Source organism: Quercus lobata, chromosome 5 (assembly GCF_001633185.2).
Source record: "Quercus lobata isolate SW786 chromosome 5, ValleyOak3.0 Primary Assembly, whole genome shotgun sequence".
Lineage (NCBI taxonomy): Eukaryota > Viridiplantae > Streptophyta > Magnoliopsida > Fagales > Fagaceae > Quercus > Quercus lobata.
In genome coordinates this window covers 18,836,638-18,861,194 of record NC_044908.1, presented here as the reverse complement: position 1 = coordinate 18,861,194, position 24,557 = coordinate 18,836,638, and the positions used below count along the sequence as shown (strand labels likewise).

Sequence of the window (24,557 nt, the reverse complement as noted above, 5' to 3'; positions counted from 1 at the left end):
ATTCATTGTGTTTTTAATTCCCTCATTTCAATGTCCTAAAAACAATAATGTTTTCCCTAATTTTTTTAGTTGAAAACCTGAGTTCTGAAAAAAAAATTCAAATCAAATTGAATGACAAAAAACCCAGCTATAAGACACAACTATAGAGAAGAAAACTAAATTGGGAGCGTGTCTATTATGGAAGGACAAAATTCCCCTCCAGTCCATATGTGGCAATCCAATGACAATCCACGTGCACTTTTATTCACATGACTTATTTACTAGTCATGAGACTTATTTAATTCAATTAATGAGTTACGAGATTAAAATACACCAATTCGGGCGATAAAATGTAGAGATGATGAAATGAACATCATCCATGAATGGGCCCAATTTTTAGACAAAAGACAATGCCGACCTTGTAAAGAAGGTCACTTGCCACTAGTCCTTTGAAGTTCAAGGGTAATGATCTCCGGACTCCAGGGCAGGTAGTCCCACGATTCAAATGCCTATATACATCTTGGAGATGTGGAGGCATTCTTTAAGTGTGTGTGTGTTTTTTTTTTTTAATAATTCATAAATTCTTTTAGATGCATTTTATGTTTTGGATTTTAGGGGGAGAAATTTTGGAATTTGATGTGATTTTTTTTTTCTATTTTAATTTGAATCATGGTTTTGTTAGGTTTTGGGCCATAAATTGTTTGTTTCATTTTTTTTTTTCTTTTCCTTGTTTTATAAATTTTGGAAATATGGTTTTTGTGTTTTAAATATTAGAAAAAGAAAGTATGTATTTTAACCTAGCTCCGATTTTTTTTCCTTCTTTTCTTTTTAATTTTGAATCATGGTTTTGTTGACTTTTGAATCCTTAAAGTGTTTGTTTAACATTTTTTTAATCTTTGATCTATAAATTTTTTTGGATAAATATTGTTGTATTTTAGATAATAAGAAAAGGTTTAGATTTCGATGTATTGTTTTTTCTTTCTATTTGGTTTAAATCCTAGTATTATTGGGTTTTAGGCTTTTAGCTCTTGAAAGTATCTGTCAAAAGTTTTATAGTTCAATTGACGCTTTCTAATGTTTTGAATGAACACATCTAGGATTCAACTCTTTCCTATCCATTGATGTAATCATCAAATTATATTAACTATCAAATTGTCTAACTTTATACAAATGAACGAAGAATATGTAAAACCTTGTTCAAGCAAAATAAGTACTTTCATTTGGTCTCTTAAAATTAAATTTTGCAATTTGAGATCTTAAGTGCAGGTAAAATTAAAATTTGAAAGAGTTTTAACTAAAAAATAACTGCTCTTGAAGATCTTAAGCAACGCATGCGTTTTAAATCCAAAACCCCAACTGTTAAATTATAAAAAATAAAAACAGAATGCATGGGTTTGGAATAAAGTTTGAACATCATTAAACAAATTTAAGGATTTTTTTTAAAGAATAATTTTAAGGCTTTTACAGTTATGGGCCTTAGGGCTACCTTGATCAATCCTTAAGAAAAAATTAATAGTAAGGTTAATGCAATTGGGAAGCTATTTCTTTGTAAACTTCTCACAAGGCTCTGAATTATTGCTTACCATTTCCTCATAAACTCATCATTTTCCCTTCTCTCTCAAAATTTCTAGACAAAGTTGTGGTGAAAAATAAGTTTGTGAACCTATAATTTTTTGTACATTGTGGGTCTAAATGAAGCTCTGCGTAGTGGGACTTCTGCACAGAACACATCATTGAATTAGATAGTCGACAACAAGATTGATGCAATTGCTATCAAGAAAGTTGGAAAAAGAACCAATCAATTTCAATCGTTGAATAAAATAAGAGAAAATTATAAGTGAAAATGGTAAAATTTTTGTTTAAGAGAGAATTGGGGTAATTAATTGAGACTTCTTGACAGTCTTTGTAGACTTTTTGAATTTTAATTTCTCCATCACCAAGTGTACGTTGTCCAAGGAAAAACCAACCTAGACAAATTATTAGGCCCTCCTGGTGGACAAATGAGGTGGTCCTCCATCAAATAGCACCCCATAAATACATGCCACCAATTAAAAAAAAAATGACTTAGCATATTTATTCATCAAACCAAACCGGATGAACCAAATTATCTAACCACATTTTGGTTCTAACTTCTAAACTTCTAAACTAATCCGTTTCTAAAACCCAAATCTCAGATGCTTTCTCTCTCTAAGATTGAAAATCCAGAGAGGTCTCTCTCTCTCAAAACTCTAGATTAGCTTTCTTCTTCCTCTCCACAACTACCATTCTCTCTCAAATGCTGCACGAGAGGATGTCAGAGACTTTAGACAATGTGAACACATCAGGCTTTAGACTACCAACAAGTAGCAACAAATATCAAACAATCCAGCTCCACTGCTACCATAACTAATTATGAAAGCTGCAAAGATTGAAGAGGCTAGACATGTGATATTAATTACCCCATAAATAATAGGGAGCAGACCTTAATACAACAAACAAAAATACACAAAAGTCTTTTTTAATGTTTGATTAATGTATGCCCTTAGGATGCTCATTAATCATCCATTTTTGGAAACATTTTAATGGGAATAGAAAAAACTGTCAAAAAAGTTGGTAACTTTTTTATTTTTGTATAAAAAGTTCAAAATAATTAAAAAAGAGAGAATTCTAATCTTAGATTTTGTAAAAGTGAGAGGGAGAGTTTTTGAGAGACATTAAGAGATGTTCTCTTTATGTTAGGGTTGTATTTTATGTAATTCGCTAATCCTTTGACAAAATGCACTTTACTTGTAATTGGGTAGATCTACAATGAGTTTAATATATCAAGAAATATGTTGTTCAAAGCATATCAAGTGTTCATATTAAAAGACATGAAGATTAATTCAAGAAACAAGTGAAGAAAAACTGTTCACTAAGTCTTGACAGATAGCTCAACAAATGCATGCTATTGAGACTTAATGTGAAACTTGATAGATAGCTCGACAATAGCTCGATCTATCGAGAATTATGATTTTCAGTTTCCCAGATCTGAAATTCAGCCCAAACTTATGTATTTGCTTAGGGTTTCTTTTCTCACAACGCTAAACATATATAAGGCTTATTTTAAGAGTCGTCATATATGGATACAGAAACCTAGAGATTTATTTTCTCTGTGAGAAGCTATTGCGTTTGTATGTTGTTGAGGTCTAAAAAAGTCATAGTACCCAGGCCCAAAGAAATAGAGGCTTGGAGCCTGAAAAACATCAAGAAGGAAAAAGGGCAAGCCTAGAAGCTTATGAGAAAAGAAGAAAGAAAAAAAGAAAAGAAGCCCATGTCAGAGGATTGAAGAAGAAAGCTGAGCCGGGATCCTCAGAGACTGCCAAAAAGGCTTAGGATCCCCCAGGCGTGTAAGCACAATCAAGAAAAGATTAAGACAGTTCAAAAGAAAAAGACAAAAAGAAACACAAGAAATAGAGGAGAGGCCACGTCCTTCTCAAGTGTCAAACGACCTAGCAAGAAAAAGAGGAAAAAATCAGCGACTTCTCATAGTGCAAGTGGGTAGCACCTCGGGAAACCAGAATGAAGAAATATAAAAAAGGGAGTAGCAGCGAAAGACTTTCAAACCGGCAGAGTGGGATTTCGCCCGCTTGAGAAAAAAGATAAAGAAGAAGGACGGCCAAAAGTTGGATCGTGAAGAGCGTGATCTCAGCATATTCCGAAATAGGTAGTCAGCCATGGACTTTTAAAAAAACAAAACTAAAAGGAAGGAAAGAATGAAGAATAGGGAAATTGAACCTACTGGGCGATGGGCACAACACATACTCTGGTACTTAGAGGGCAAAACAAGGGAATCAACAATTCCCCTAGGACTCCAAAATAACACTATAAAAAGGGGGAAAGGATTGCGAAGAAAGGCAGAAAATTTTGGGACGGGAGAATCATTGATAAAATTCTGTCGAGAAGAAAAATTCAGAGAAAATTAGCAAAATTACTTCCCTGTATCCTAGAGAAAGCCACTATAGCACATACTCGGATTAAAAAAGAATCAAACTTTGCAAGTCTTAAAGGTTAGAATAACCATTTAAGACTGTAATTTTTGAGCTTGCTTGAACCTTGTATCACGTTTTAGTGAGCGTACTGTAATCATAATAAAGAAAATTCAATGAAATATTCTTTACTGATTTGAGGATCCCTAATCATTACTTTGTGCTTTTACTATTTTGTTCTCTGCATTACTTTGCTGTTTTGATTTGTTGTTCAATACAAATATCCTTGTTTGTTAGTTTATATGTATTGTAGGACGCATGCCCTGTGCACCACTTGATTCTTAAACAGCCCTTTAACTACGATGAATCAAAGCCCGGTCCACCAAACTACAACTTCTCGGCCCGGGATCCTTGGGCCTGAGTGCTAGAGAAAAAGCACTCTCACATACGTCATAGGGTTTTGTAACCAAGTGCTTCATGATCTTCATTGTTGATGAAGTGAAGAACTTTGTAGCCAACAACATCGTTCAAAGTTGTTGGAGTTAGTCACGTACTAGAATCCATATAAAGGGTTAGTCATAGATTGAAGATTTGTGCATCAAAGGAAAGAAGGCTACTACAAGATCAAGTTCAATATGGTATTGAAGCAAAGGTTCAATTGTTAGTTGGTATTTTGGAATAAGCCAGGATAGTGGTAAGATTCCTTATTCTTGTAACCGCTTGATTGTTGATTAGTGAATTCTTGGGAGTGGTGACCTTAAAATCACCCGATGGGGTTTTTGCTTTGTGAGAGGTTTTCTCTATTTGTCAAAAAATCACTGTGTAAATTTAATTTTCGCTACATTTAGTTTATTTGGTAATTTGTTGGTGCCTTCACACTTTGCATGCAATTGAACCTAATTAATCAACTTGGGCAATTGAATTAATTAACTGGGGTCAAGCTATCTTAACTTAACACTTTAGAACTGAGACAATGAGTTTTTGAGTTTGGTTGGGATTGATGTAAAAAAAAAAAAAAAAAAAAAGTCAAATTAAAACTTACCCACTTGTGGTTTGCTTGAAATTTAAGTTGCTTACCTGTGATTTGAAATTTAACACTTTACCCACCTAAAATTAGCTCAGCAAGAGTTCTGTAACCCACTTCTCTTAAAAATAGGGTTAAATATGTAATTTTGCACCACTTTTATGTCTCTCTCCTCTAAAAACACAAAAAACATAAAAATACAAGATCAAATAAGATCAAAAACAATTAGCAGAATACTTGCATCATGATTTAGAATCTAATTAGATTTAGATTGTTCGTTTTTTGCACCTAGTAATTCACTTGCTACAAAAATTAAAAAATTTGATGGCAAGGCGCAAAATTGAACTCTAATTAAAATTCAATTTAGAATCTAATTGAATTTAGACTTTTTGATTTTTGCACCAAATAATTCTCTTAATACACAAATTTAAAAAATTAGCTGAGACACGTGGCGTAAAATTAAACTTCAATTTGGAATTAAATTTGATTTTCTCTCAACTTTGGCTATATATATATATATATATAATTCCTGTGTGACGCATGGCTTGATGAGGATTCATATTTAAGCTAAACAATTTTAAAATAATTAAAACTAAATTATTAAATAAATATTAATAATATATTACACTAAGTGAGATTACAAATTTTTTTATAATAGTCTTTTATTTTGAATATTATTTAAATTTATTTTAAATTATTTTTAAAACATGTAATTTGAGGGAAAAAATAAAAATAAAAATATGATTATTGTTAAATCTTATCCGTTAGTTAAAATGTGAGTTTTGTTAAGAAAGAAAACATGGGTTTTCGTGTGAGATTTAAATTTATAAATCTTTTATAAAAGACTTTTAGTTTGAATAGAATTTAAATTTGTTGAAATTTAAATGATAAAATTTTACCTAATTTAAATAGTTGTTAAATATTATCCCTTAATTGAGGAAATTTATCCAAATAAAAAATATATAATTAATTTATTGAATATATATAAGTTCTGAAAATTTTGATAATAGACATTTAGTTGGAGTAGAATTTAAATTTCTAAAATTTAGATGATAAAGTTTTATCTAAATTAAATTATTGTTAAATCTTACCCTTAGTTAAGAGCTTTGTAGCTTAATATACTAATAAAATATTGGATTTAGATCTTCTAGAGTTCCTAGGGTAGTCTACAAGGTAGAGTATTTTAAATCTCCACCATTCTTTTAAAATAAATGGCCAAGATGTCGCCACATAATTAATCCATTAATAAATCCCTAAATTTATCTTTCAAAAAAAAAAAAAAAAACTCCTATTAACGTTAAACTACCATGGATGATTTGATTTTACTTATATGGTTTATTTGCTCTTCCAATAAACATACATGGATGATTTGATTGTGCCCTTGATTCAGGTAGGACTGTAGGAGAGCTTTTGTGGTTGCTGATTTAAATAAAATAAAATTAAAAAAAGAAAAAGAAAAAAGAAGAAGGAGATTGATTAGACTCATTTAGTAATCCTACATTTGATAGTAGTACTCTTTTTTTTTTTTTTTTTTTGAAAGACAAATTTAAGAATGTAATGGATTGATGATGTGGTATAATCTCAACCATTTGTTTTAAAAAGAATGGTGGAAATTTAAAAAACTCTACCTGGTAGAGTACTTTAAGAACTCTAAAAGATCTGAATCTTAAAATATTAATTTAATAAGATGCAACTTGAAGGAAAAAAAAGTGTTGGTTGTGTGGGATTTAAGTTTAGAATATTTTTTAATAGAATTTTAGCTCGAATATAATTTAAATTTGTTTTAAATTATTGTTAAAGTTTTGAAATTTTTTATAATAGACTTTTAATTTGAATAGAATTTAAATTGGTTTTAAATTATTGTTAAATCTTATTCTTTAGTCAAAACGTGAGCTACTTTTATTTTTTTTAATAAAATTAATTTACTAATTAGTGAGAGTAGCCACTTGACCCAATCACGACTTCTAAGCTCAACTTTCATTATACTTGAGGAAAAAAAACAAAAACAAAAATGTGGGTTGTGTAGGATTTAAGTTTAGAATTTTTTGCTAATAGACTTTTAGTTTGAATATAATTTAAATTTTTTTTAATTTATTGTTAAATCTTATTTTAAATTATTGTTAAATCTTATATCCTTTAGTCAAAATGTGAATCTTTTTTTATTTTTATTTTATATATATATATATATATATATATATATATATAGTAAGAGTAGTCACTTAACCCAACCACAGTTTCTAAGTCCAAAATTTATTATACTTCAAGAAAATAACAGAAACCTGAGTTGTGTAGATTTAAGTTTAGAAAATTTTAATAATAGACATATAGTTTGAATAGAATTTTTTTTTAATTATAAATTATTGTAAAATCTTATCCTTTAGTCAAAACGTGAGTTGTTTATATATATATATATATATATATATATTATAAAGTGAGATCTAGTCAGAGGCGAAGTCACATTATATGCTCCTTAAAGCTTTGGAAAACATTCTTAGTAATATATAAAATTTTACACACACACACACACACACATATATATATATATATATATATATGTATATATATATATATATATATATATTAGATTGAGCTCCCAAAAATCCCAAAATTTGAGCTAAATCAATAATGACCACTTAAAAATGAATATTAAGTAATGAATCTTGTAGTCACTTACTTGGTCCATTATAAATAGAAAGTTCTACTCCTTTCTTAATCCAAAAAAGGGATTTTCGACAATATAATCTTTTTTACTTTCTTATGAGTAATGATTTTGCTTTAATATTTAATTTAAGTTATTTAAAATTCTTAGCAAATTTATTGGTAATGTTTTGGTTGGATGACACGCATCATAGTATTATTTTAAGGGGGTAATTACAACAAACTTTCTTGTGGTTTAGCCTGAAATCACTTTGTCTACCTGTGATTTAAAACATATCATTTTACCCACAAGGTTTACTTTGTTTATCTCCCGTAACCCACCTCTGTTAAAAATATGGGCAAATATGTATTTTTGCTCTAATTTTATGTCTCTCTCCTCCCAAAACAAAACAAAACATACAAAAACAAGGAAAACAAGATCAAAAAAATGTTATTTGGTAAAAAAAAGTTTGTGAAATGTTTTTGCATTTCAAACTTCATAACGGCACAAGAACCCAACCCCCTTTCTTGGTGAATTTTCTATGATTATTACATAAGTTTTGATGAAGTGGGTAATAATGAAAATTAAGAGATTGCATTGTTTCGGAGAAAAAATAAAAATGTGGAAAATTAAGAGATTATTACATACAACCAAGACTAAACTGGGGTTTGAGCGAAGAAAGACAGAGGGAGAGATCTGGGACAGAGAAAGAGCAGAGAGATTTCTTGCAGCTTCGTTGCCGATCTCGTACTCTTTCGTTTGAGGAGTTTGCATAGCGATCCTAAAGACATTTCCAAACTTCTAGTGTTGTGTCGAGGTCAATAATGAGACTCTTTATGAGTCCATCTTCTTGCTTCCAAGTCATGTATGTAGGGTTGACTTTCTCTTTTCCTCCCTGAGTGGTCAAGACAACTTTTGGTTGTTGAAAACCTTCTGTTTTGTGATTGAGCATTTGGATGCTCTCAATGAGTGGCTGAGTTTGGTCACGCCACATGACATAATTCATGATTGAGAGCTTATCACCTACCATTGTCGCAATCTGTGCAATGGTGGTAATATTGATTGAAATGGAGGTGGAAGCCATGTTTCAGATAAGAATTTGAGAAGGAAATACCACTTTTGTTGGTGGAATGCCCTGAGTGTGTTACAAAGACATTTTGTGATTTATTGGAGTTCTTAGGCCAGTATTAAATTTTTTACAAATAACATTTTTTTGATCTTGTTTTCCTTGTTTTTGTATGTTTTGTTTTGTTTTGTCTTGGGAGGAGAAAAACATAAAATTAAAGCAAAAATACATATTTGCCCACATTTTTAACAGAGGTGGGTTATAGGAAACAAACAGATCAAACCTCAGGTGGGCAAAGTAACACTTTTTAAACCACGGGTAGGTTAAGTGATTTCGAGCCAAACCACATGTGGATTTACTACAATTACCCCTATTTTAAAATTAGCCTCGATCATTGCATTATATTATTTTTTTAATTTCGGGTTTAGTGTCATAATGTTTAAAAGTGAGATAGAGATAGTGTCCTAATTTTTGAGATCTTTCTCTATGTGAAAGTTGATAAAAGTTTGAAATTTGAGTTTAAAATAAAAAGTAGTAATTCAGATCGTAGAAGGGAAAAAAAAATAATATAGGGGAATTTAAATAGTAAATTATTTTTTTAACCGGTTTGTATTTTTAAATTTAAGATTACAGTATTTAACTAAAAGATAGGGGTATTTTAGAGAGTTTAAGAATTTGTGTAAGGATATTTTAGTAAACAAAATGTTGAAATCCAAACAGAGAATCCTATTTTTTTTTTTTTAAATTTTTTTAAGCAGAAGGGAAATCCTGTTATTAATATTATAGTCTTATAGACTAGTTAAAAGCCATTGCGTTACACAGATTTAATCATAGTAATTTTTTTGACGGTATTTGGAATAGAGTTGTTTGGATCATGAAACGGTTCACCTGGAGAAAAAGGGAATGAACATCCATTTCCAGCTAGATATCATTTTTGCCACAACTTATCTGTAGAGTAGACCCTTTCAATGAATTAGTGAGAAAAATTCGTGATAATGTAATCGCAAAGATGATTAACATAAGATTTATAGAATTGCCAATATGCTACCAAAAAAAGAAATAGAAATGACAATAACTTTCATGGAAAAGGACTACTTCAAATTGCAACTTTGTGCCATTCTCATTAGTTTATTCATATCTTGTTCGTCATCCTTTGCGTTTGATCTAAACTGTGAAATTCATCCTTACCAAGCAAGGTCAAGTCAACCTCGACGGCTATGAAGGCATGGCATGCACCTCACCTAAGGACAAGGACTGCATCTTTATAAATCAAGTAAGAAGTGCACGGGCTTTTACACCACAAAGTAACAAACTGATCTCTTTTAGTTTGCTGTAGTTATTTTTATCCAATTTCTTTCCATTAATTGCAAAAAGAAAAACATGACTGAGGCCCTAGTGGGAGGAGCAATTCTGAATGCAACCCTTCGCGTGTTGTTTCACAGATTGGCATCTCGAGAGGTTCTGGACTTCATCCGGGGAAGAAAAGTCTCTGATACACTGCTAAAGAAGTTGGAGACTTCTTGTCTTGCCCTTAACGCAGTGCTCAATGATGCAGAGGAAAAAGAAATCACTAACCCAGCTGTGAAAAAGTGGCTTGATGAGCTCAAAGATGATGTCTATGATGCAGAGGACCTTTTGGATGAGATTGCTACTAAAGTTTTGCAGTGCCAGTTGGAAGCTAAGAGTAAGGTACATAATTTTATCTCTACTTCATTTAATTGGACTGGGATGAAACTAGAATCAAACATAGAAAAAGTCCTCGATAGGCTGGAATCTCTAGTTACACAAACAAATGTTATAGGCCTGAGAGCAGGTGTTGAAGGGAAATCTTCCCAAAGAGTTCCCACAACTTCTGTACTAAAAGAAACTAGAATTTATGGTAGGGATGATGATAAAGAGCCAATAGTCAACTTGTTAATCTCAAATGATGCAAAAACCAATGACCACCCCTGTGTGATTCACATAGTGGGCATGGGTGGGATTGGCAAGACCACCCTTGCTCGACTTATCTACAATGATCAAAGAATCACTAAACATTTTCGCCTTAGATATTGGGTTTGTGTTTCTGAAGAATTTGATGTGCTTAAGATCACAAAATTAATTCTTGAGGCTGTCACTTTACAAATATATGACACTACAGACTTTAATATGATTCAAACTACATTGAAGGAGAGTTTGATAGGAAAAAAGTTTTTACTAGTTCTTACAGGTCATTCAGCACATGGACAGCTGCTCTTGGATTTGCTCAATGAGGTTGCTGCCATACGAGCTGAGCTTGCTGCCACTAGAGGTGCCTCTCCACCAGCTCCACCCTTGGATCAGCCATGATTGCCCTTTGGCAATACGTTACAAAAAGGGGGAGTGCATAGTGATAGGGGGAGATAACTTTTTTTTGGTATGGGGAGTTCTTTTATGGAGATGTATATATTTTTTTTGATGTATGTATTTTATTTCTTTTATTTTAGTTCTTGTTTCACAAACTTTGATACATTATGATTATATTGTGATGTTTATACATTATATGATGGTTATTCTTTATAATATATGTCTTTTATTTATATTTTGTGAAATCAAGAATTTCTATTTTGGTTTACTTGTATATTCCACACATGCATTTATGCTTTGTTTAGTATTTCAAGAATTTACAAGTTGATTCATTCGAAGCTACTGTCTACACCTACAACTGATAGGTATGTATGTTTTTAGACCCCTGTAAAATAAATTGTTTAACCTAATTAATTAATCAAGTGAATACTTAGATATATTATTCAGATCTAGGTTAAAACAAAACAATCATATCATGTAAAGTAGCGGAAAATTAAATAACACAACGATATAATGACCTAGGAAAACCAAATCGGTAAAAACCTGGGGAGGATTTAACCTAGCTATCCTCAAGGTAAAATAGATCCACTATGAAAGAATTGAAGTTTGTACAATAGAACTTAGACCACTAACATCCTATTACTACCTCGAGTAGAAAACTTACTATCAAGACCCCATGATAGCTTCGAGTCTACGGACTACTTCTTACCTTGGCCTTTGCAACACAAGCACCCACACTTGTGATAAAAAACACAAACTCTCCTATTTGTGACTCCAATACCACTCTTGAAAGTTTAGATTATCAGCACCTTTGATGACTAGAGAAGGCAACAACTTCTACAACATCGGATCTTGAGATTCTTCAAGGAATAACACCGGTAGAAGATATGAGAGAGCTTTTTGGGTACAAAACCCTAGATACAAAAGAGGCACACTCTTCTCTCTCTAAAAAGTCTTATAAAAACGTGCTTAGGATTTCCTTTATATACTAGTAATGTTTTACTTGAAACCCAATATGTTTAAGTAGAGTTTGGGCTGAAATAGAATTCTACAGATACGTGTTTCGATCGATCAAGCCTGTCTTTCGATTGATCAAGCTTGTCTTTCGATTGATCGAACCGGGCAATTCTGAATTCTTCTTTCTACAGCTTGCTTGTTCTTGGATCTTGATTTGAATCACCTTGAGCATTGTCTAATAATACCTATAAACTCTAGGATCTATATCTAGACAAGTTTGTGTTCACGATTTGCCAATTGTTCTAAATTTTTAGAACCTAACAATCTCCCTCTTTGACAATTCCTAACAAAACTTACATACAAAATGAAATGCTTAAATACAAGAACAACCCAATACAATAAAATGCCCAAATACAACAAAAATTCTAATCTAAGACTCCTAACCTAGAAGTTACAAGAAGAGGTAGAAGGTCTTGATCAGAATGTACCTGTCTTTCTTGAAACACTCAAAAGAACACATCACCGCATGTGTGGAAAGAAAGACATATAAACAATAATATGAAACACAATATAAAAACAAAAGTAAATTCTAACTCTCCCCCTAAGTTAGATACATCAAAAAGTTTTTATATTTTCCCCCTTTCAAAAACAATTTTATCTCTCCCTAAACAAAACATTTTAAAAACTTTTTTAAACAGGATTCTCACATTTCATCTATTTCTCCCCATTTTTGTCACGTAATGACAAAAACAACTCAAACAAAGAGTAAACAGAAAACATACGCAACAAAAGTTAAGAGAAAATGGAGAATCAAGGAAACAAATGAATCTAGTTCTATAAAGAATAGAGGCAACTCCCCCTATGAAGAGTAACAACTCCCTCTAAGAACAACAAAGGTTAAAAAAAAACTTTCTCCCCCTATAAAAATAGAAAAAACAAAACAAGTTTTGGAAAAAAACAGTTTTGGGGAAAATTTAGGAGGTGGGGAAAATAAAGACGCACAAAACATACTTAAAAACTAAGTTGAGGATACACATGAGGAAAAATATTCTCTCTTTCAATAGATGTAAACTTGACACTATGTGGCCCATAAATATATAGTGTTTGAACTCAAATCAAGTAGAGAAAATATTTGCACATTGATTATCTATCATATCTTTTAAGAAAAATATTTTCTGCAGTTCACACATAAAAATAGTATATACTAAAAAGTACATAACTCAAAAATTAATCAATTAATTTTTAGATCAAGTTGAGTACCCAATTTAGCAAAGTGTATGCATGTTATGTGTGAAAACAATGAGAGATATGACTGCAAAACTGCAAGATGGATACAAAAAACAATGCAATACATGTGAATCCTAACACATAAATGATGCATGAAAAAGAATTTTGGTCAAAAACTTAAAAACTGAAAATTTTCCAGTTTTAATCGATCGAGCATTGATTGAGTATCGATCGAGTTAGGCAGATTCAAATCAAAATTTTAATCGCAATTTCGATCAGTCGAGAAACAATTTCGATTGATTGAAAATCTGGAAAACTTAAATCTCTGAAAAACAGAGTAATTTTATGCAGAAACTCCTCAAATCACAGTATTTCATGAATGAAATGCATGAGTATGAGTTTAAAAGTTTTTCAAAAACACTTGAATTCAACCCAGATCTTCCAAAAACAAGTTTTTCCAACCAATTTGTCCTCAAAACTCAAACATCAAACACATTTTGCATTAAAATCAAGGAACATATAATCTTGGATGGCCAAAACAAATTCACACACACTATCATGTACTAAGTTTAGCAAAGAATAACTTGTGCAGTGTGTGCAACTAGTAATAGCTTGAGATATATGTGAGATGATATGTAGATAGTAAACAATCACAATGTCTACAAAATTCATCACATAAGTTTGAAAGTGACTATCACCTAAAGATTTACATCATATAACTCTCACATCTCCTAGAAAACAAGCTTTCAATCATGTAATTTTTTTTTTTTGCCTCACAATGTACACACCAATTTTATTTATTTGTGTCATCTTTATTATGGCCCAATAATGTACACACCAATTTTATTATTAATTCGAGACTACATCTTATGTTCTTTTTGTGCATGTGTTACACTTTCTCGAGCACAAAATCTTATGATATGCACTAAAGTGTTCATGACTGGCTAGTAAACAGTGATGAGATTGTTATTTATACATTTCTCATTAAGTTCAAGTCCTAACAATCAAAAGCATGTGACTTCAAAATCAAAATCATGTGATAAAAAACTATAAACAATTCCCACACAACATACACTACATAACTAAAACTAGCAAAGTGCAGTAAGATAAGTTCATCCAAGCTAAATAAGGTACACAAGCATGTTATGTAAAAATAATAGGCCAACCTTGATTACAAATCCATGATATGTAATACAAAACACAAAAATCTTTTTGGTTTTAAAAAAATTTTATGACCAAAAACAAAAAGCACACGTTATGCTAAATGAACAGTGCAAAGCTGTGCATGATAGTGCTTAACTAAGCTATAGAGGATACACAGACAAAAAATATCAATTTCTTAATTAACCTACGAGTACATGTACAAATTAGTACATACTCATACAAAATCATAAATAGCTTAGCACTTATATAACACATACTATTCAAGTTTCTCTACAATGTCAAGCATGTTCTAAATTAAGAGAGAAAAATTATAACTCATGTAACCCTCAAAACCAATAAAACTAGATACAAAATAAAATATTTTTGTCTTTTTGAAAATTTCAGTGTTTTTGGATTTTTTTTTTTTTTAAAAAAAAAAACAACCTTAAAAAAAAAAAAAAAAAAAAAAAAAAAAAAAAAACAAAAACAAAACAAAACAAAACAAAACATGTCCATAAACAATTGAAAAAATTAAATCAAGGACAAGTAAACAACACTCACCCTAGAGAATCTTTTCTCACCCATATAGCACAAGTCTTTGGTTTTGTAGGTGAAAATCCACGTGAAGCAGAGTGTATTTGAGGGATTACACCAATCTTCTGAGAAAGACTGAAATCCTGCAAATTCCTTTCACAAGCCTCAAAAAGATCAACTGAAACAATAGTGTCCTTTTTGTTCAAAACATCACAATCAAAAATAGTAAGACACTTAAAATTATCCATGATAACAGGGATCAAAGATCAACTCTAGGTATAATAACCTAAATTAAGAGTTAACCCGCTTTGATACCACTTGTAAGTTTTTAGACCCATGTAAAATAGATTGTTTAACCTAATTAATTAACCAAGTGAATGCTTAAGTTTATTATTCAAATCTTGGTTAAAACAAAACAATCATATCATGTAAAGCAACGGAAAATTAAATAACACAACAATATGATGACCCAGGAAAACCAAATCGGTAAAAAACTTGGGGAGGATTTAACCTAGCTATCCTCAAGGTAAAACCCACTATGAAAGAATTGAAGTTTGTACAATAGAACTTAGACCATTAACATCCTATTGCTACCTTGAGTAGAATACTTACTACCAAAACCCCATGATAGCTTTGATTCTACTAACTACTTCTTTCCTTGGCCTTTGCAACTCAAGCACCCACACTTGTGATAAAAAAAACACAACTTTCATGTTTGTGACTCCAAGACCACTCTTGAAATTTTAGATCATTAGCACCTTTGATGACTAGAGAAGGCAACAACTTCTACAACATCGGATCTTGAGATTCTTTAAGGAATAATACTGGTAGAAGATATGAGAGAACTTTTTGGGTACAAAACCCTAGATACAAAAGAGGCACACTCTTCTCTCTTTGAAAATCCTTATAAAAACATGCTTAGGGTTTTCTTTATATACTAGTAGTGTTTTACTTGAAACCCAATACGTTAAGGTAGAGTTTGGGCTGAAATAAAATTTTGCAGATACGTGTTTTGATCGGTCGAGCTTGTCTTTTGATTGATCGAACCAGGAAGTTCTGAATTCTTCTTTCTATAGCTTGCTTGTTCTTGGATCTTGACTTGAATCACCTTGAGCATTGTCTAATAATACCTATAGACTCTAGGATCTATATCTAGACAATTTTGTGTTCACAATTTGCCAATTATTCTAGACTTTTAGAACCTAACAATGTAGTAGTTAGTTTGAATTGTATTTAGGGCAACAATGTGTAATTGGGCTGTTTTCACTTTGAGCATTTTATTTACTTGTAATGAGTTTTGTCACGGATTGCTAAAGGGGGAGTTTGTTAGGTTCTAAGAGTTTAGGAGCTAAATGTATTAGAACAACATCTTGTATTGTGTTGACAAACCATGATCAAAACTATGAGTCTAGATTTAGGCATACTCAAAGTTTATTTAAGTGTAAGTTTGAATCGAGTAATTGCAGAAATTTACTGTGTAAATCTGCAAGGCTCGATCGATCGAGAATTAGGTTTGATCGATTGAAAATCGCAGATCCAGAAATTTTGCAGAAATTTCAAACATAACCCAAGCCCACGAAACATGTGGGGTAAAGTGTTTTACACCAAGTGTAAAAGGAAAAACCCTAGCCACGCTTTAGTAGTCTCTGAATAGTTGTGTGTTTGCTCTATTGTGAGATTTGAGAGGTGTTTACCTTTGAACACACGGAAAGCTCTACCAAGATCAAGATTTGGTGGTGATTCAGTTGCTGCATAAAGAACTTTTAAAGAACAACAAAACCTTTGAGTGGAGTCTCAAAGTCACAAGTAGGAGAACTTGTGGTTGCAGCAGATTCATGAAAGAAGTAGTTCATGGACTTGGAGCTAGAACGTGCTCGTGGTAGTAAGTTTTCTACTCGAGGTAGCAATAGAATGTTAGTGGTCCAAGTCTTATTGTAAAAATTCAATTCTTTTATAGTGGATCGGTTTTTACCTTAATGATAGCTAGGTTAAATCATCCTCAGTTTTTTTTTACTGATTTAGTTTTCTTGGGTGATAAGTTCTTTGTGTTCTTTATTCTTCTGCTTTATGAATGTTTTACTCATGAATGTTTAACCTTGATTTGAATAAGTGAATTGTTAATCAACTTGACTTAGTAAAGTAAGTTAAACATATTGTGTTAAGGGGTCTAAAAACTAACAAAAACAACATTGCTTTCTTCTACCTAACTAATAAAACTTTGTGCTATTTCTTTTGATATCATTTTTTTTACAAAAAATTTCATGCATTTTTTATTACTACTCCAACTCAAATTTTTTTTTTTTTTTTTTTTTTTCTGAAACTCATCCAGTAACTATTCCGTGCATCGCACGAGTTAGTAACTAATTTTTCATAAAGTAAAATCATTCTATCTAACTAACTTGCATAATATAATTTCAACTATAATATAGTAATTACAAGTATTGATTTTAATGGGTAAAATTTTCTCATAATTTTTATTATATATATAAAAATTGAGTTAGTTAAATAGCTCTTAATTTTATTATTTCATAAGACCTCCAAAAGATTATTTTTAAAAAAAGACCTCCAAAAGATGGTAAGGGTAAAGCAGACACATGTTTTACTCCCCCCCCCCCCCCAAAAAAAAAAAAAAACTAATGAGAAAGCAAGAATAGATAAGCCAACAGACTCAAAAGATAGGAAAGCAGACAAAACACAATGTTTTTAACCTTTTTCCACCAACTTGCATCAATAGCAGAGGAAACACTTTCCTCTGCATCGAAAGCAAACAATGGCAAAGTGTTTCTCTCCATTATTGAAGCTTAAAGCAATGGTCCGGCATATATGCCTAGTACAGGATATACCACCTCCTTGTTATGATAGTTGTATATGAAAGCAACTGTATATGAAAGTTGCAGTCTTTCATCAGCTTTTTTTCAAAAGAAACAAACATTTCTCTCCTCGACTAAAGCTGAAATTAAATTGAGTGGGTCAGACATACCCGAATCCTATAGATGACAAATGGAGTTTAAATTTTTTGTCTCATTCTACCTACTTCACTTTATGCTCAACAAATAAAAATTTGTCACATATCTATTTATTTAAATAAATCCTTATTTTATGTCTGTATTATTTTAGTTACCTAAATTAGATAAATAAAGAAAATGGTAAATTGCAAAATACACTCTTAAAGTTTAAGGGTGTTTAAATTTTACACTATAAAGTTTTTTTTTTTTTTTTTTTTTTTTTTTGTGGTAAACATAAAGTTTCAAATTTTGGATTTTACATCTTGATATTTTATACTTTTTGAATTGTTAGCCCCCCATCCATTTGTTGCTGATGTGTTTGTTAAGTGACACATCAACTAGCCACATATATTTCATTGGTCCAATGAAAATATGACACGTCATCTTAATTATTTCATATAAATTAAATAAATATTAAAATTTATGGAAAATAAAAAAATTTTGTTCTTAAATTTTAAAAATTGCATAAACATAAATATTTTTTTAAAAAAATCACAGAATAACAGATCTAAAACACACAAAAATGAAAAATATACAAACTCCCATCATACAAATAAACTATTTCAAATCCACAAAACTTCAAAACACTAAAAAAAAAAAACTTTAGGACATGTTTGGTAACTATTTTTTCCCTTATTTTCTGTTTCCAAAAACAATTTTCTATTTTTAAGACTAAAAACTTGTTTGGCAATTCAAAATTAGCAGAAAACAAAAACTGTTATTAAAACTCAATTTGTGAAAGAAATTGAAAACATGCAAAAAACTGTTTTCAGTTTTTAGTTTTCAAAGATCAATAGAAACACGTGTCTAATTTAATGAATCTATCTCATTTAATAAGTTAGCAATAGAGTTCAAATCTTAGTAACAACATATTTTAGTATTTTTTTCCCCTTAAAGAACTGTTTTTTTTTTTTTAATTTTAACTAACCAAACATATTTTTGATTTCAAAAATACAAGAGTTTTTTTTTCTTTATACTCCCAAAACAAGTTTTTGAAAATTGAAAACAAAAACTGTTACCAAACGTAACCTTAATCTTTCATTATATTTTTTGTTCTCTCACTCGCACTCTGTTTCCTCCCTCTCATATTCTGCCCCTCTCAAAATTGGCTCAAACCTGAATGGAAGTGGGTTATTCTTTTCAATCTAGACGGTCTCAAATTCGAGTGATTTCTTCAACTGGGTATTTTTGTGGGTAGTTTTAGATCGAAGAAGGGTTTGGTTTGGTGGTGTTGTTTTGTTATGGGTCGGGTAGGCTTGATTTACTTTTGAAGATGGCATAGGAGCCATAGGAAAGAAAACCCAGATCGAGAGAGACCCAAAGAATGATTTGGGAATTTTTCTAATGGTAACGATGCATCTCTTGCTCAAATAGGGTGGCAATGATTCATCTCATTCTTTCTTACCCTTTCATTTTTTGGGTTTGTTAATGAATCTAGAGAATTTGGTTTTAAAATTTTTTAAACAAAATAATATCGTTCTTACCTAGCAACGCACACATTAAAAACCCATTAAAAAAAAAAAAAAAAACAAAAAAACCCTTAGCAACTAAGAAGCTGCAAAGTCAAAGGCCAAAGATACCGCACATAACCAGTAGCAAAGCCGCCCCTAAATCAAAGGTCTGACTCCGTCCTTGAACACACCCACAAATTCATTTGTTTTTCTTAAGAAACAAATACGAAAATAAGCACAAACCCATAAAATTCATCAGCAACCTAAAATTGGTTGATTAAACTTAATTTTTTTTAGTTTTACTATTGGTAATTTTTGTTGTTGGATTAATTTTTTTGGGCTTGTATATTTTGTTTCAAATTTTAAATCTATAAATTTTTTATAGTCTTTAAAATTAGGAAAATGCTAGAGTTACAAACTTTGCCCATAATTGCTAATGTGATGAGTGGTTATTGGTAAATAAAAAATAATGTAAGTGGTGGACCCAAATGCAAACCAATAAGAATTTGCTACCTTAACAATTTGTAAAATGTTGTAAAAATTTTTGTAACTATAATATTACTCTTAAGAGAATCAATGATATTGTTAAGGGGAGCAAAGTGTAATTGTATAAAAACAAAATTGCTAAAATTAATACCCATATATATATATATATATATATATTTTTTTTTTTTTTTTTAAAAAAAAAATTTGGGGCCATCCAACAATGGCTTCGTCCATGGTTCTAAGTGGGTACAAGTAGAGCATAAGACTTATAAATCAAGTGGTATGATTGAAGTTATGAAGATTACTCAAGCTTCAGTGCAGAAAAGACAAAACATAAAGTCTAGATACATAGCTCGACAACTCTTGATCTATTGAGATTTAATGAATCGCAATACTTGCCTGATACCTCTCAATCTATCGAGAAATGTAGATTTCAACTATTTAGATATGTTTTTGGCCAATGATAACCAAAGCCTTTTAGGGTTTCGCGCCTAAGGTTTTCAGAGATATAAAAGACTTATTTTATAGTCGTCATCGTATAGAAAGATAGACACAGAGACATATATAGTTATACACACTTTTGTGAAGTTGCTGCGACTTTTGTGTGCCTTAGGGTTATGTACAAAGCAGCTTTCAAATCTATAAGCGTGGATTGAAGAACTTTGCATCTAACAACAAATCTCAAGTTGTTGGTGTTAGTCACGTACTGGGAGTCGTGCAAAGGGAATAAGTTTTCTACAGGATCAAATCCAATTTGAAATTGGAGCAAAGGTTCAACTGCAGGTTGATATTTTGGGATAGGGTGGGCAGTGGTTAGATTCTTTATATTTGTAATCGCTTGTTCTCGATTAGTAGATTCTTGGAAGTGGTGATTTGAAATTCACCCGATAGGTTTTTTGGCTTCTGAGGGTTTTCTCTATTTGTTAACAACTCACCATGTCAAATTTAATTTCCGTTACACTTTGGTTTAAATTGGTTTAGAGACCTAGAAGCAGCATATTTGACCACTATTCAAATCTGCGGACATTTTTTAACACTAACATTTTCTACTTGAACTTACCCTTCACGTCAAAGGAAACAGAATACCAAACTTCACTAACTTACATTATATACATAGTGTTTTCTCAAATTCATCCCATAGGTTACATGAATAAAATACTCGCACTTGTAATTAAAAAATTTTTTTGACAAGGTCTGTAAAACTTATTTAGGATTGGTTTAAAAACGGCTTATTTTATTAAAATTAAATTTTTTTTGTTATTAAAAATACTATAAAAAAAGGTAATTTTTTTTATAAACTAGATAAAAATAAAAGTTCACTAGTAAAATAGTACAGTGAAATTTATAAATAATATTAAAAAATATAATTAAACACATAATTAATAACAAAAATAAATTAAGTTTTTAATTTTTATCCAAACTCACACTTAATTACTTTTGTAATTTTTATTTTTTCTCTCTTCTCTTCCTTAACGGAGCTGGGGCCTGAGTGGACCTTCCCTATCACCTATTCACCTCCACGTTAGAGGTTTGTTGAGACAGAAGGACAAAAACACACTCCACCGACATAACATGTAAGAAACTTATTTATCAATGTGACAATGAGACCTAACAACTATTTTGTCTTTTTCCATCCCGACAATATACACTCCACCGACAATATATATTATAGGGTGAGATTAGGCCATATATTAAGAATTTTTTAAAAAAAATTGAAAATTTTTTAAAAAAAAAGTCAGAATCTTTAGAAGACAGGACCACAGAGATTGGGGGGATTTGCAACGAAGAATGGAACCCTTTGAAAGTGGAAACTTCCAGCAATATCACACCTCTCCCTCCACGTTAAATGCTCTTTACTTACTGTTATGGTCGCATTTACAAAGAAAAGACTCTTAAACAGTACTCCTCCAGCTAGCACCACCTTTTCACACCTTCGGCAGGACACAAAGGAGGAAATATCTCATCCAAAACTCTGAAATCCAACACCTGGATGGTCAAGATGTAAAGGAAGAAGGTATTTAAAGAGAATTTCCCCATGGTGTTATAGTGTGACGAATCTCTCTTTTCCTGTGTCCCGCAAGATTAATTGATAATAGGACTTATTAGCATTTTTTGTAGCCTGTTATTGCCGTCATTTCCTCATTTATTTTACCCAGCTAGCTTCCCTCTCTTCTCTGGAGCCCAAACAAAACGAAGGGAAGCCACCATTAAAATCAAATCAGGGGGGCTTGAAATCACCATTAAAATACCATACTAACTGAAACAAAACCCACGAATGCTAAAACAAATAAACCCGTAGAAAGTACGGACAAACCCACAGATCTTGAAAGAAGAAATAAAGAAAGAGAGAGAGAAACAAGATGAAGTTGAGAGAATAAATAGGCGAGGAAAGAAAGAAAAAGAAGCTGGAGAAAAAAAGGCGTAAAGAAGAAAGAGAAAAGAAGAGAAAGAAAGAAAGACAAAAGTAAAACAAAGAAAGAGGATGAAGCTGGAGAAAAAAAGGCGTGAAGTAAAAATAGAAAAGAAAAAGACAGAAAAAGGAAAAAAGCTAGAGAAAAACAGGCGTAAAGAAATAAGAGAAAAGACAAAGGAAGAAAGAGAAAAGAGGAAAGAAGAGAAAAAAATTATTTAAAGAAAGAAAGTGGAAGATGCTGAAGAAAAAGAGGCTCTTTCCTTGGAGGTCACGAGTTTTGAGTAACGAGGAAAAACTGAGATATGACTTATGAGTGATGATTTTTAGTGAGATATAGTGGACCCATGCATGTGAAAAAGAGGACTCGTATATTGATGTATGGTATATTTTTTCGAAGCACGGGAGGTCTATTTAAGAAAAAGAAAGAAAGTGAAAAAGTAGAGCTACCCGTGACTTTTGACTGTGACAAGTCTTCCCACACATGTGAAAAAGGAAAACTCGCATCAACGCATGGAATATTTTTCAAGGGAGTTAATATTATATTAGAGCATCTCCAACAGGGCTGGCCATCTTCAAATTTTGGAGAGAAAAGCCACTGTTCACACTAAAAATGAAGTCCAACAGCCTCTCCATCTCTAAATTTTTTTTTAGATTTGCTACAGTAGCTCTCCAGGTCTGGCGAGTACTGTAGTAATCACTGTAGCTTTTGCAAAGATTATTTCTCATTAAAATAATACCGGATGAATTAAAAAAATAATTTTTTCTCTTTCCACCCTTTATCTCTCTTCTCACGGCTACAAACACAACGGCTACAAACCCATCCATCTTTCTCTCAAACATCTCTAAACTCAAGCATAATCAAAATACAAACTCAAAAACATAATCTTAAAATTAATCAAACCATAATAATAAAAGCAAAATCCAATTCTTAAAATAAAGTTGAATCAGAACAAGCAAATATGAAAAAAAAAAAAAAAAAACAAGCCGATCTGACCCAGCATGGTGGTGGGGAGGAGGACGAGCGGCGGACGTGGTAGTGCTGCATGGTGAACGCCGATCTCCACCGGCGGTGGGGCGGCGGACAATCTGACCCAGTCTTTCTCCCCTCTCTCTCTCCCTCTCTCTCTGATGTGAAGCAAATGTGAGGTTGTTGGAACGTTCTTGAGGTGAAAAATAAAATAAAAGAAGATGGGCTGAACAGTTGTGTGGAGGAGAAAAACAAGAAAAAGAAAAGAAAGAGAGAGCTTCTTGAATGTTGTAGAGTAGACGAAGAGAAGAAAAGAAAAAAAAAAAAAAAAAAAAAAGTGAAGAGAACACCAGTGGAGTAGACGAAGAGAAGAAAAGAAAAAAAGGTAAAGTGAATGAGCTCAGAGGAAGTGCCAGAGAACAAAAGAAAAAAGAAAAGTGAAGATAGAGATAAGGGAAAGGTGTGGAGGAAAAAAAAAGAGGAAAAAAGAAAAGAAAAGAAAAGAAACGTGTGGAGGAAAAAAATGAGATAAAGGGTCCGTTTGGATTGAGCTTATTGTTGCTGAAACTGAAAACTGAAAACTGAAAACTGAAAACACTGTAGCAAAATAATTTTTAAATGTGTAAATAGTGTCGTGGGACCCATGAACAGTATGTAAACAGTGCATGAACAGTGCGTAAATAGTATTTTTTGTTCCCTGCACAGTGATTTTACTGTTCACTGCAGAGCCAAAAAAAAAAAAAGGCATGAAAACGCAGGGCTGAAACGCAACTTTCAGCCCTGCCCAAACGCTCACAAAGGAAAAATAAAAAATCCTAATTGAAAAATACTACCACAATATTTTTACAATATTTTTTCAATAAATTTTAAGTAATAGATTTTTATTAGTTAATATTGGTGAGTAAAAAAATAATTTTAGTGATGGGTTCAAATTAGAACTAGTAATAACTTTCCACATAAATTTTGTTGTGAACGTATTGCGTAAAATGTTGTGAACATAGCAATTCTTATTGAAAAATATAGTTGTTAAAAAAAGAATAAATGATGATTAAAAAAAGAATAAATAATAAATGATGAAATAATATTTAAATGAAATAGAGAATGGGATAGAGAATCTGTTGGAAAGTGTATTTGAAAAAGTGGGTAGCTAAAAGCTAAATGTCACTGTTCATTCTCCAAACAGGCAAAAATTAGGCAAAAATTTGGAGAGGCTGCTGGAGATGCTCTTAGAGGCTTGTATTGATTTGGTTAGCTATATAATATATTTTAGATATTGGTCAATATTTACCTGTCATTTTAAATTTATCGTTATTTTTTATATTTATAAATAAATAAATATATGTATGTATATGTATATATATTATAATAAATATAAAAATTTATCATAAAATATTTTTT

The 24,557-nt window shown here is 31.4% G+C and overlaps 2 protein-coding genes across 2 annotated transcripts in view; both read left to right on the top strand.

Annotated features, from left to right (window-relative positions):
• LOC115989551 (putative disease resistance protein RGA3) overlaps window positions 1-24,557 on the top strand; it is a 105,518-nt gene that overhangs the window by 22,368 nt on the left and 58,593 nt on the right. The window lies entirely within an intron of this gene.
• LOC115990113 (putative disease resistance RPP13-like protein 1) lies at window positions 10,032-11,166 on the top strand. Its single transcript, XM_031113973.1, has one exon. It carries the CDS (start codon window positions 10,032-10,034, stop codon window positions 10,977-10,979), a length of 948 nt encoding a protein of 315 aa, XP_030969833.1. The 3' UTR covers window positions 10,980-11,166.